Source organism: Eublepharis macularius, chromosome 2 (genome assembly GCF_028583425.1).
Source record: "Eublepharis macularius isolate TG4126 chromosome 2, MPM_Emac_v1.0, whole genome shotgun sequence".
NCBI lineage: Eukaryota > Metazoa > Chordata > Lepidosauria > Squamata > Eublepharidae > Eublepharis > Eublepharis macularius.
Genome location: NC_072791.1, coordinates 17,016,965 through 17,030,122, shown reverse-complemented (window position 1 = coordinate 17,030,122; position 13,158 = coordinate 17,016,965). Strand labels below are relative to the sequence as shown.

General features: G+C 47.0%; 1 protein-coding gene across 2 annotated transcripts in view; it reads right to left on the bottom strand.

The window, feature by feature from the left end:
• NUDT14 (nudix hydrolase 14) overlaps positions 1 to 6,680 on the bottom strand; it is a 77,618-nt gene extending 70,938 nt beyond the window's left edge. Inside the window, exon 1 of one of the 2 annotated variants that reach the window (XM_054970177.1) lies at positions 6,599 to 6,680. Coding sequence is in view for 1 of the 2 variants with exons in the window: in XM_054970175.1 (XP_054826150.1) it covers positions 3,220 to 3,300 (81 nt within the window). In the remaining variant the exon portion in view is untranslated. Of the gene's footprint in view, positions 1 to 3,219; positions 3,507 to 6,598 lie in introns of those variants that run through there. The other variant, XM_054970175.1, reaches the window with a different exon arrangement.
• Between the last annotated feature and the right edge of the window lie 6,478 nt (positions 6,681 to 13,158).

The following is a 13,158-nucleotide window of genomic DNA, read 5'->3' as shown; positions in this document are numbered from 1 at the left end:
TGGGTTAAGAAGGGTTAAGTCGGGACAAGGCTGGTCCCCACCAAGAATACACAAGAACAGGAATAAACCTATTTGTTTCCCAGCCAGAAGTGTACTGGCCCCATCTCTTGTCTAGTTGCCAGGAGTCGTTGATGCAAAGGTGAGAAAACAAAACGAAAACCAGTGAAGCCATTCGTGTTATTAATGCACCTGTGCTTGCTCACATAGCAAAAACTTGTGCACATGGAGATGTACTTACAGAGCACTGCGACAAGACAGTCACTGCCAGCTACTTCAGGCAGACTCTCCGATAGCAAAATCAGGACCAAGTGAGCTCGGAGCACAGCCATTCCACTGTACACATGGACAGTCCAGCAAGGAAGTATTGCTATTAGAAAGAGAGCCAGTTTGGTGTAGTGGTTAAGAGCGGCAGGACTCTAATCTGGAGAGCCAGGTTTGAGTCCCCACTCCTCCGCTTGAAGCCAGCTGGGTGACCTTAGGTCAGTCACAGTTCTCTCAGAGCTCTCTCAGCCTCACCCACCTCACAGGGTGATTGTCATGAGAATAATAATAACACATTTTGTAAACTGCTCTGAGTGGGCATTAAGATGTCCTGAAGGGCGGTATAGAAATTGAATGTTATTATCATTATTAAATGTTCTCTAGACACACCCATGACAAAAGCCAATGTGGTGTATTAGGGCATCTGATAAGGAGGCCTAAGTTCAAATCCACACCCTGGATCAGGGTCATCCCAAGCTAGCCAGCTGCCTTCCTATGACCCAACCCACCTCACAGGATAAAATGGGGGATAAAACAAGGGAAGTGATATCCAAGGATGCCCCCCCACCAGCTCTTTGGAAGAAGGATGGGATAAAAATAGGTGACAGTGATTTTTAATTTTTCTCTCTCTAGCCAGCTGCTGGAACAGGGGTGGACAACAGCAGTCGAGGGGGGCGGGTAATCTCCTGCCTCCAGTGGATAAGTAGCAACCCTAGATAAAAATAAGATAGACAGACAAGACATTCTTAGTGCGAGCCATACAGCCACTAAGCCAGGGGGCAATCTACAAATCTTAGAAGGAATTCAGAATTTGGGGAGGGGGATTTGGGATTTTAAACATCCCCTTCTCCCCACTTGCAACAACTTCAGCAAAGTTATTTTATATTGCTCAATTTCAGATTTTCTCTCCAGACCCTTAACACACAGCAAATAGGAATCAAGTCTAATATTAAAGAACTGACTGATGGCTAGCAGGCTGGAAGATCTTATATGTATGCCTGAGACCTGCGTACCACATGCATCTATCATAAATACACCTACAGAAATAAAATACTATGTCTGGAGTGCTGCTGTTTTTAATTGTGTTTTGGGATAGCTGAGAGTCAGAGTGATGTTAGAAAGTCAGACAGCACTGGGCAAACCCAGGTTCAAAATCCCACAGCCATGAAGCTTCTTGAGCGACCTTGGGCTACTTGGCTGTTAAACCCATGTACCTCACAGGGTTGTTGCGAGAGATAAAGTGGAGAACTATGAACATGCTCCTGAGCTTCTTGGATCAAAGGCAGTGTAAAAAAGATTCAGTTCCACAATGCTACTAAATTGCAGATTTGTGTGTGTTGCGGGAGGGAGGTTACTTTTTGATTATCACACATGAAATGGCCTTCCACTGAGTCACAGCATTGGTCTGCCAAGGCCAGCACTGTCTACTCTGAATGGCAGAAGCTCTCCAAGGTCTCAGGCAGAAAAAGATGTTATTCAACACCTGCTGAGAGCTAAGGGATTCAACCTGGGCCTTCTGCACATAAAGCAGATGTTGTACCGCTCAGCCATCGGCCCTACCTCATCATAATGGCATTTAGCCTATGAAACTGGAATCTGGAAGACCCAAGTTCGAATTCTCTGCAAGGCCACGAAACTCAACGGATGACGTTAGGCCAGTTATTCTCTCTGTGTGTCTCACGTACTTGACAGGGCTGTTGTGGACAAGCAGAGAATGTACACTGCCCTGATAAATTTTTACTTAATAAACAAATACATAGTGCTTGGAAAGTGATAGTGGATCCAAAATTAAACAATCGTGAGACAGGCTTTTTAAACAAAGGTGCCAGTACATATATACTTGAAAGCCAGTACAGTGTAGGAGACGGCGTCCTCCCTTCCTTTCCTTTTCAGAGCTCCTATGATCAAATGATCTTCAGCAATGACTAGCAGAATAATAAATTAACTTCTAAAGGAAAATATGCAACAGAGAAATTTAGCAACCCACAAGGTTAGATTTGAATCACTATCTAGCATCAGATAGGGAAGAATTTCTTCCAGAGAATTATTAATCAGACCACAAGTTAAAAGAGGTAAAATCCAACAACTGGAGATTGGGAACTGGGAGCTCCAAGTTCGAATCTTCACCTTGCCACAGAAGCTTGCTGGGTGACCTTGGGCCAGCCTCTCCCTCTCCCCCCTCAGCTATAGTTGCCAGCTCCAGGTTGAGAAATTCCTGGAGATTTGGGGAGGTGGAGTCTGGACAGGCCAGGATTTGGGGAGCAGAGTGACCTCAGTGGGGTATTATGCTGTACTGCCTACCCTCCAAAGCAGCCATTTTTTCCAGGGGAAGTGATCTATACGGCCTGGAAGTCACCTGTAATTATGGGAGACTGCCAGCCACCACCTGAAGGTTGGCAACCCTACCAATCTCCACCCTTATAGGGTTGTTATAAATATAAAAATGGAGGAGGGAAGAATGATGTGAGCTGTTTTAGGTCCCTATTGGGAAGAAAGGCAGGATATAAATGAGGTAGGTAGGTATGTAGGTAGGTGAAAGAAAGAAAGAAAGAAAGAAAGAAAGAAAGAAAGAAAGAAAGAAAGAAAGAAAGAAAGAAAGAAAGAAAGAAAGAAAGAAGCTGCTGAAGGCTAGACTCAGAAAGTTAGGTAGGTAGGTAGGTAGAAACTCCTGAACTCTAGGCTCAGAAAGGACGGTAGGTAGGTAGCTAGGTAGAAAGAAGCTGCTGAACTCTAGGCTCAGAAATTAGGTAGGCAGGCAGGCAGAAAAGCTGAACCCTAAAGCTCAGCAAGGCTTCCAGGCTGACGGCGGCCCCTTCCCAGCAGTCTCAAGCTGGCGGTTTCGGTTTCCCCTCCCCACGCTTCTCCCCCTGGGGAAGAGCCAGGCCACACGCCGGCCTCGGAGGGCGGGAAGCGGCGCGGGCTCAGCTGCCGTGCCGGCGAAGAGGCCGCCGGGCTTACCTGGCGGTAGCGGAGCCGCAGAGGCCGCAGGTACAGCGAGGCCGCGCAAGGCCCCACCGCCAGGTCCTCGATTGATTCCATCGCGGGGCGGAGGCAGCGTCAAAGACCGTGGCTCCGCGGTTGCCGGCTGTGCAGCCCTGCGCTTGACGCGCCGAGAACGGGCGGCGGAGGGAAGGAAGGAAGGCGGGCGAGAGCGCCTGAGGAGAGGCCCCCTGCCCCTCAGAGGACGCTTAAGACGGGTGGACTGGGCTGAAGCCTCTTTCTGCACAGGAGGAAGTTGCACGATTATCCCCCGTCCCCGCCCTTCCAGGTACTAGCAATTTATTTTACTTCAGAAATTAGACATCGCCTTGCTCTCCCCATTGGCTTTCAACGCTGCTCACCTCACTCGCTGCTATTTTGGCCTCGCAACAACCCTGTGAGGTAGGTTAGGCTGAGAGGGTGTGACTGGCCCAAAGTTGCTGAGGGCCAAACTATAGGTGATGCCTGACATTAGTTGGACACTTGTCAGCGTCCCTCAAGTTTTAATGAGAAATGTAGGTGTCCTGATCTTGCAGCTGTAATGGAGAGCCAAGCTGTAAAACCAGGATGCCTGCATTTCCCATCAAAACTTGAGGGAAGCTGACAAGTGTCCAACTAGTGTCAGGCGTCACTTGTAGTTTGGCACTCAAGAGAGCTTCCATGGCAGAGTGGAGTTTGGAACCTGGGTCTCCTAGTCTGACACTCTTAACAACTATGTTATACTGGCTCTCAAAAGGCAGTGCTGTTTTTTTTTTAAATTTACTTCATAAACTATATACCACCTTTCTCCCCAAGCAGCTTGCATCACTCTCTGCTATTTTTGCCTCACAACAACCCTGTGAGGTAAGTTAGGCCGAGAGAGTGTAACTAGCTCAAACTCCATGTGGAGTTTTGAACCTGGATCTTGCAAATCCTAGTCTGACACTAACCACTCCAGTATACTGGCTCTCAAAATGCTGTGCTGCTATTAGATCTCACCTTTCTCCCCACTGGGATTCAACGCAGCTCACCTCACTTTCTGCTATTTTGGCCTCACAACAACCCTGTGAGGTAGGTTAGGCTAAGAGGGTGTGACTGGCCCAAAGTTGCCCAGTGAACTTCCATGGCAGAGTGGGGATTTGAACCTGGACCTCCCAGATACATTGAAGAAGCTACTTCAGATCAACAGCTCACTTTTTCAGCTATCTGAAGAAGTGAGCTATGGCTCACAAAAGCTCATACCGTACCACTAATTTTGTTAATCTTATAGTTGCTACTGGACTCTTGCTCTCTTCCAAGGAGTTTAAAATTAGGCATGCACAGTGTAGGGCAGTGGTCCTCATCCACAGCTTGTGAAGAGCTACATTTGCGATTACTATTAACCAAAACAGCCACAGGACGACTGCATCCCACTACCTCATCCAACACACACACACATGTTATGTGCCATCAAGTCACTTCCAACATATGATGTCCCTATGAATGAATGCCCTCCATAATATCCTATCATTGATAGCCTTGCTCAGGTCTTGTAAACTGAAGGCCACAGCTTCCTTTATTAAGTCAATCTATCTCATGTCTTCCTCTTTTCTTTCTGCCTTCCACCTTTCCTAGCATTATTGTCTTTTCCAGTGAGTCTTGTCTTCTCACAATGTCACCAAAGTATGATAGCTTCAGTTTTGTCGTTTTAGATTCTAGGGAGAATTCAGGCTTGGTATCTATCAAACTCTCCCCCAGCACAATTCAAATGAATCACTTTTCTTTCAGCTTTCTTCACTGTCCAACGTTCACATCCGTACATAGTAATGGAGAGTACCATAGTACGAATTATCTTGATCTTGGTCTCCAGCAACACATCCTTATCCTTAAGGATCTTTTCTACTTATACAAACATTAATATTAAACATATAACTACAACCAGAGGCCGTGGAGAAGAATGAGGGCTTGTTGGAGTGGACTGACCCTTGACTTCTATCCCTGGCATGAGGCCTGTGGCTCAGGAAAGCTAGCAGTTGACCCATCCCTAAGTCACTGCAGCTATTTCAAGGTGCAAACCATCTGCTAACCACAAGCTCTGCTAGGAAATGGCCTAAATCTCTAGCATGCGGGGCAGGAGCCATATTGGGAAATGGTACACTGAAGAGCCACAGGTGGCATGCCAAAGAGCCACATGGGGTTCCAGGGCCACTGGGTGAATATTACCAGTGTAGAGGATTAAGGGGAAGGCATCAGATGGTATGACAAGAAGCAAATAGCTTTGGCAGCAGAGTGGTGGAGAAAGTCTTGAGTTGTAGCAATGGGAGACTAGAGAGGAGGGCTGTGGTTCAGTGGTGGAATATATGCTCAGCATGCGGAAGGCCTCAGGTACAATCCCCGGCATCTCCAACTAAGATGATTAGCTAGGAGGCGATGTGAAAGACCTCTGCCTGAGACCCTGGAAAGCTGCTGCCGGTCAGAGCAGACAGGGCCAAGGGTCTGACTCCATATACGGCAGCTTAATGTGTTCAGATGTGAACTAGGTTTTTTCTTACCAAGGAGATCGAGAGAGCTATTTTTGTGCCATGTTGTATAGCGCTCCTCATTCCCTAAAACAGTGTTTCCCAAACTATTAATCTTTGAGTCTTTTGTTTATTTTTATTGTAGAAAAGTTAAAAGATAGAGCAAAGAAGGAAAGTTAAACATAACAAAAACACAACTATCAAGAGCTAACAGTGGCCTACATACAAAGTAAAAACAACAGTAAAAAGCATAGTAAGCATGTTAATCCATTACACTTTTTCGCCTACAACACTTCCTTCTTTAGTGTCAATCAGCTTGTGGTCTAATTAACATCTTTTTTTTCTATATCTCATCTTCTTAATATCCCATATCCTTATTCTTAAAAATCAAAACCACAAATCATTAATTCATTTTTCTTCATATCCCTGAGGCTTTTGGAGATTAAAATAAGTGGGGGCACAGTTCACCTAATACTCAGATACACATTCTCGAATCCAGTTTTTGGATCATGCTTCCAGCAACCCCCCGCCCCAAGTAAATCAGAGTTGGCAATGGTACACCTTTTGGTGGATGCTGCTTGTTCCACCGAGAAAGTCAGAGGTGGGCAATGGTTTACTTTTGGAGAAGTGATGATACTTGAGGAATTCTTTCACACCTGTCACCTGTAGCCCAGGCTACATTGGGGAAATGGGGGTGATAGGGGTATTAGAAACTCAGCAGAGGACCATGGACTAGTCATTATCTGCTAGCCTAACCCACTTCACACGGATGTGGTAGGGATAAAATGGGGGGGGGGGCGTTAAACTATCCTGAGCTCTTTGCAGGAAGGGTGGGTTAAAAATATTAGAAATAGTTATATTTCGTTTGGTAGCAGAGTTACCCATTCAGAAGCGTTTTCCCCCAACGTTCACAGCAATATCTTGCGAGAGAAAGTCCTCATCTAAAGCATTACTTGCCCTATCCCATGGCCACATGTGGGTGTGTGGATGAGGCCTTCATAGCAGGAGCTCTGAAAAATACATCCTTCCCTTTGGAAGGCTATGAAGAAAGAAAGAAAAAACTCTCCCAAAGGAAGCGGAGAGAGAGAAGGAGTCAGAAGGCATTCCCACCTTAGACAAAGAGAAGCACCTTACTTATCAAGAGAGTAACAAACAGAGAGAGAGAGAGAGAGAGACATGCAGCGCCCCCCAATGTCCAAAGCATGCTGAGTCACGTATTGCAACAAAAAAAAACATTGATAAATTATATTGGTACCTGCGCATTGTTGGGAGGATCAGTGGCACAAGGGGTTTCCATGGTCTGAGGGAGCATAGAAGTGGCAGGCACATCTATTATGGGGGATTCGAGCATTAGATCTATTCACAGAGGAGAGTTCTATCGTGGGATAACTAGATGGACCACTGGTCTGATCAAGCAGGATGGGTCTTATGCAGGACTTTTTTTCAGGGGGAACGCAGGGGAACGGAGTTCCGGAACCTCTTGAAAATGGTCACATGGCTGGTGGCCCCGCCCCCTGATCTCCAGACAGAGGGGAGTTCAGATTGCCCTCCGCACCACCGAGCGGCGCGGAGGGCAATCTAAGCTCCCCTCTGTCTGGAGATCAGGGGGCGGGGCCACCAGCCATGTGACCATTTTCAAGAGGTTCCGGAACTCCGTTCCCTTGCGTTCCCCCTGAAAAAAAGCCCTGGTCTTACGTTCTTATGGAAACTTAAGTTTTCAAAGCATATTTCATCATGTTTGGGCATCTCTAACCTACCAAGCCACATAGGAATCTTTTTACAGGAGTAAAAGGTACTTTTCACAGGAGTCCAGTTAAACTTCAGTCCCAAGTGGTCACTGCTTTGTATGTGAGTAATCAGGTGGTTTTCTTGTACTCGCAGTGGTGAATCTTTAACTACAGCCTGAAATGCTTATTGGATGATGTCACCGTCACATTAAAAGGCAAAAGCAACTGTATAATGTTTTAGTACAATCAATACATTCACCAAGTGGTTTAATGTAGTGATAAGCAAACCATTGTGTGTGTTCTTCTGCCTTGCTGTGGCGTAGGAAATAAATACAAACCAGAAAGAAAATGTCTGTGGCAATTTTGGATCTTCCGTTACAAAGGTCTTATCCAAAAGATGCCATCCAGGTATTAGGGAGTACAGAAAAGTCTGCTTTATTGACAGCTGAGCTTCTGGACAAAGAAAAACCAGGCTATCGAAGCTATCGATAGTCAGTGATTGTCCTTTTTTTAAAAAAAGGAGAGAGAAGTGTTCATTTTTTATTGGGAATAATGAGCTGTAATGAAGTATCCTTTTGGTTTTCTGCCAAAAATGTTTGGTTTTTGCTTCTTCCGGTCCAGGTGTTGCAAGCATGAGCTATTCGACAAAAGGATATTTTGTAATCCATAGGAAGGACATTAATGGCTGTGCATTTTCTGGTTTGAATCATATGAAAATATTTAGGCAAGGCGACATTACCAGGTTTTGTTTCCTTTGAATGAGAGAGAGAGAGCACACGGATTTGTTGTTACCTTTGTCATATTTGCTTTATCTAAAAAATGCAGAGCACACTGGAAGTAAATGCAGTCCTTTGCCAGGTAGCAAATCTCTAATGCCTTCCCCCGAACCTGCCTCCCCTACACGTTCTACCTGCAGTCAACTCACAGCTCCGAAACCTCTCCACCTCATTCTATCCAAATTCAAACTCCAAAACTGTTTTTCTTATGAACACCTGTAGAACTCCAACTCAGACCTTCCTCCTGCATTTTTTTTTGCCTTTTCGGATATCCAGTTTATTTACCACCATTTTGAAAGTTCAAATTTTCATCATAGTAATCAGCGCTGGCAAACTCAGAGCACCGAGGCTGTGGTCCTAACAGCACTTCCTTAGGTATAAGATTCATTGAGTAAAATGGGACTTCTGAGTAGACCTGTTTAGGATCTCTCTTTGAATAACTTCTTGAAGCATCTTTAGCGCTGTCACCTGCCATTATTTAGGGTTACCACTAGGTCTGGAGAAAAATGTCCTGCCCCTTTAATACATGCTTACTGTGTGGAAGTGGGCAGCTGAAAGCATGGTGGTAAATAATAGCACCTGATCAATAGCATCCTATTAAGCCTCTATTAAAAAGGCAGGGCATTTTTGTTCTCCAGGCAGTTGGCAACCCTACCTCTTTCACTGTCTAAACTTTGGAGGTTCTGAACTGAGTAAAAGAACAAATTGCAGTTTGGTTCTCTTGCCAGGATTTTCATGGCGATTAAACTGTGGTTTCACATCCTAATTTGTAGGCAGGAGAACAAACCACAGTTTGTCATTTCGCCCAGCTTGGATGTCACAACAAACTGTGGCTAACTAGAACCAAGAAGTCTTCACATCTTTCAGCCCTGCGCAAAGAGATGGAGCACATAAACTGGAGAGCTTCCTAGTTAGTTCTTATCACAAACAAACAGCTTCCTATGCAATATCTGAACACAGCTCTCTCCTTTCCTCCCTCCCTCGCTATACTCAAAGAAGAGTACGACAAAAGTAATTAAGAGGTTGGAGCACCTTTCCTATAAGAAAAGCCTGAAGAGTGAGACTTCTCAGTCTGGGGGGGGGGCAGAAAGGGCAATAAGGAGAGACATGATAGAGGTTTATAAAATTATGCATAGGGTAGAAAGTGGATAGAGGGAGGTTTTTCTCCCTCTCTCATAATACTAGATCTTGGGGGCACCTGATGAAGTTGTCGGGCATAGATTAAGGATGGGCAAAAAGAAAGCCCTTTTTGACTCAATGAGTAATTAAATTGCGGGATTCACTACCAGAAGATGCAATGATGGCTGCGAGCATGGATGGTTTTAAAAGGGTATTAGATCAGAGTTGCCAGCTCCAGGTTGGGAAATTCCTGGAGATTTGGGGAGTGGAGCTTGGAGTGGGTGGGGTTGGGGAGGGCCCTCAGCAGAGTATCATGCCATAGACCCTCCGAAGCAGCCATTTTCTCCAGGGGAACTGAGCTCTGTTAGCTGGAGATCAGTTGTAATTCCGGGAGATCTCCGGCCACTTCCTGGAGGCCCTCAAACATACATTAGATTGATGGAGAAGGGGTACATCAGTGGACACTAGCCATGGTGACTAAATGTCATAGCCAGAAACAGCAGACCTCTGAATACCAGCGCTAGGAGGCAACATCACAGGAAGGCCTTGGACCTCTCGGCCCTGTTTGTAGGCCCTGCAAGGCAACCGGTTGGCCACTGTGTGAAACAGTGTGCCGGATTAGATGGACTGTCCGACACTGGTCTGCTCCAGGACGTTCTCATCACAGCGTGTTCCATTATTTCCTAGGACATTTTATTTCACTGCTTCTTGGACCAGCACGTGCTTTTCCAATTGCTGTCTTAACCTCCTTCATTAATTGCCAAAATCCTGGGCACGCTTCGGGCTAATTCCCAGCGCGTGCTCTCTGCACCTCTGTGGTGCTGCTGTGCGCTGCTGAGCATTGCTTAGCCAAAGCTGGGTTGCATCACTATGAGCAGCGTTTGGCTTTTGTTGCCTTGGGTGGAGGGGAGGGGGGAGACAGGGAGGCTCACGCCTGGAGAATGCTTCCCACGCGAGCCTGATGCCGCCCGTGCTCCTGCCTCTGGCAGCTGTTCAGGGCCGTGCACACCCTCCTGGCTGCACCTGTGTAAGCGTGTGGAGCTAGTGAGTCAGCGGCCTGGCCCTCCTCCGCCTGCCCCAGCCCAGCCCAAGCCATCTGCTCCAGCAGCAGTCTGATGTTTACCTTGGACACACAGGAATGTCCCTTGCAGCGCTTCTCCCTTCCTGCTGCAGGTTTAACCAGAAAGTCTGAGCTGCCTGATGCGTTCGTTCCCAGTTAATAGTTAAGGCATTTTTTTAAAAAAAATTGCCTTTACGACTTATTGTTTAACTTCACAGGTCATACAGGGTTAGCAGAGCCACGACTCTGTTTGGCAACAGAAATTGCCGCTGCCCCCACGGCCCTCACTCAGGATAGAAGTCTGCAACGTTATGCAGCGGGTGGAAAAAGTGGATTGAGGAAAACTTTTCTTGAGCTCAGAGTCACCCCGTAAAATGAGTTGGCAGTAAATTCAAGACTGGGGCCTGCGTCAGCATACCTGGAGGTAGGGCTGCAGCTGGGGCCCAGGGCTTTTGGCAGGACCCACTGCTGTTGACATACCTGCTTGGGCTCCTTGCTATGGCTAGGGTTGCCAAACCACAGGCGGGGCTTTGAGATCTCCCAGAATTACAACAAATATCCAGACTACAGGGATCAGTCCCCCCCCCCCTGGAGAAAATGGCTGCCTTGGAAGGTGGACTCTGCGGCATTATACCCAGCTGAGGTCCCTCCTCTCCTTCCCCTCCACTGTCAAAATCTCCAGGAATTTTCCTATCTGGAGGTGGCAACTTAGCTGCTGCCCACCCACTTGCTTGCAAGCACTCTGCCACCCATGCTCCCAGCCATACCTATTACACAGCATAATCAGGGAAAGAGCATGTGTCATATATGTCTGTCTACATATCTGCCATGAGTATTTTTCTGTATTCTGTGCTCTGTACTGATCCTCTGAGAATATATGAAGTTGCATATCAGTGGCCTGTTTGGCTGGGACTTGCTTATCTTACAGGTGCCTACTGTGGTGTCTACCTTTTGTTTTTGCAGCCGCTCAGGGATGTGTCCTTGGGTGCCGGCTTGAGCCTGGGAACTAAAAATGACTTCATTTTTTGCTTCTCTCCTCCAGTTCTTCTTTCCTCCTATCTCGAAACCCCTTCTCCCCTTTCCTGGCTCTTTCACACCAGAATGCTAACCGTCCATGTCCTACAGGCGGGAACTTGCCCTATAACTAACCACTCCAAACCTCTACACATCACTTCTGCCAATACCCTTGTCTGTGTTTGTGGATACTGATGGATCTCTAATAAAGTAACTTGAACTCATACACTGGAGTGTGTGCAGTGGAGTACTTATGGGGATCTAACTGCCAGAACCTGACATCATGTGAGTGATGCGGATGGCTGTGACCGTGGCCGGCGCAAGGGTTCTCTAGGGGGTGTAGGAAGGACGCACATGCGTCGGTGGGTGGGAGGGGAAGCACAAGCAGCAGGCCTAGCGATGGGCACAGGAGAGGAGGTGGGCCCTGGACATTCTCTGCTCAGGGCTGCCAAAATCTGGAACTGTCCTGTTCAAGACAGACATAAGAAAGTACTTTGCACAAAGCATGGTTGACTTGTAGATCTCACTGCCGCTGGCAGAGAGCCAAGCTACAAGTGACGCCTGACACAGGTTGGACACTTGTCAGCTTCCCTCAACTTTTCATGGGAAATGTAGGTGTCCTGGTCTTGCAGCTGTAATGGAGAGCCAAGTTGTAAAACCAGGATGCCTACATTTCCCATCAAAACTTGAGGGAAGCTGACAAGTGTCCAACCTGTGTCAGGCGTCACTTGTAGCTTGGCTCTGAGATAGATTGAAAAGGGGGTTGGACGACCATGTGGAAGAGAGGTCTGTTGTTGGCAGTTAGCTAGCAGCAGGCTCTCAGGAGACTGTCTCTGATTGTTGGATACTGGGGAGCAGTCGGTGGGAGAGGGCTGTTGCCTGCGGGGTCTGATTGGGGATCTCCCTGTGACATCTGCCCGGCCCCTGTTGAAAACAAGATGCTGGTCTAATTCAGCAAGGCTATTCTTACATTCTTGTATGAACTTTGTGCTCATAGCAAGCCCTCATGAGCCATCTCCCTTAAAAAAATGAACCCCAGCTGGCAGGGGGCATTGGTGCTGTGCCATGCTGGAAGCTAAATTGCACTCTTTTGCTGGACGTACCACTAATGCGACAAGCTATTTTGGTGGGGGGGGGGCTAGAATGTCCCTTGGCTGATTTCCATGTTTCCAGAAAGGGATACCACCAGTTTCTAGGATGTAACACTTCTGTATTTTCACTAGTGCAGCACTGTAGTTCCTAGTCTCCTGAGCAAGCCAGGACAGGTTGTATGAGTATGGAGGAAGAAGTAGGATTGCCTGGTCCCTCAGGGGCCAAACTGGGAGATGGGGGGTCACTAGGGTAAGTCACGTGTGGGGAGCACTTACCTCCAGAGCATCCATGTCGCACCACGAAGGATGTCATTCCTGGCATGACACTGAAATAATGGGTTGCACAGGGGCTGATTGAGTGACAATCGGCCTCGAACACTAAATCGGGCCGATCTTCACTCAATAGGCCCCCGGCATGACCCATTACTTCTGCTACTAAAAGCTCAGAAGCTCTGCCTCTGAACTCAGTTGCAAACTTAACCAGATGCTCGTGTAAGGCTACGATCCCCTTGACATTTACTAGATAGAAAAATTAATGAACAACGCAGGATTTCCCACTAAATGTGCATAGGAGTGGGCTGCACATTTTAGAACATGGAAGGCTTCTCGGTCCAGATATTTCCATGGTTTTGAGTACCTTCCAGCAGTGCTGGC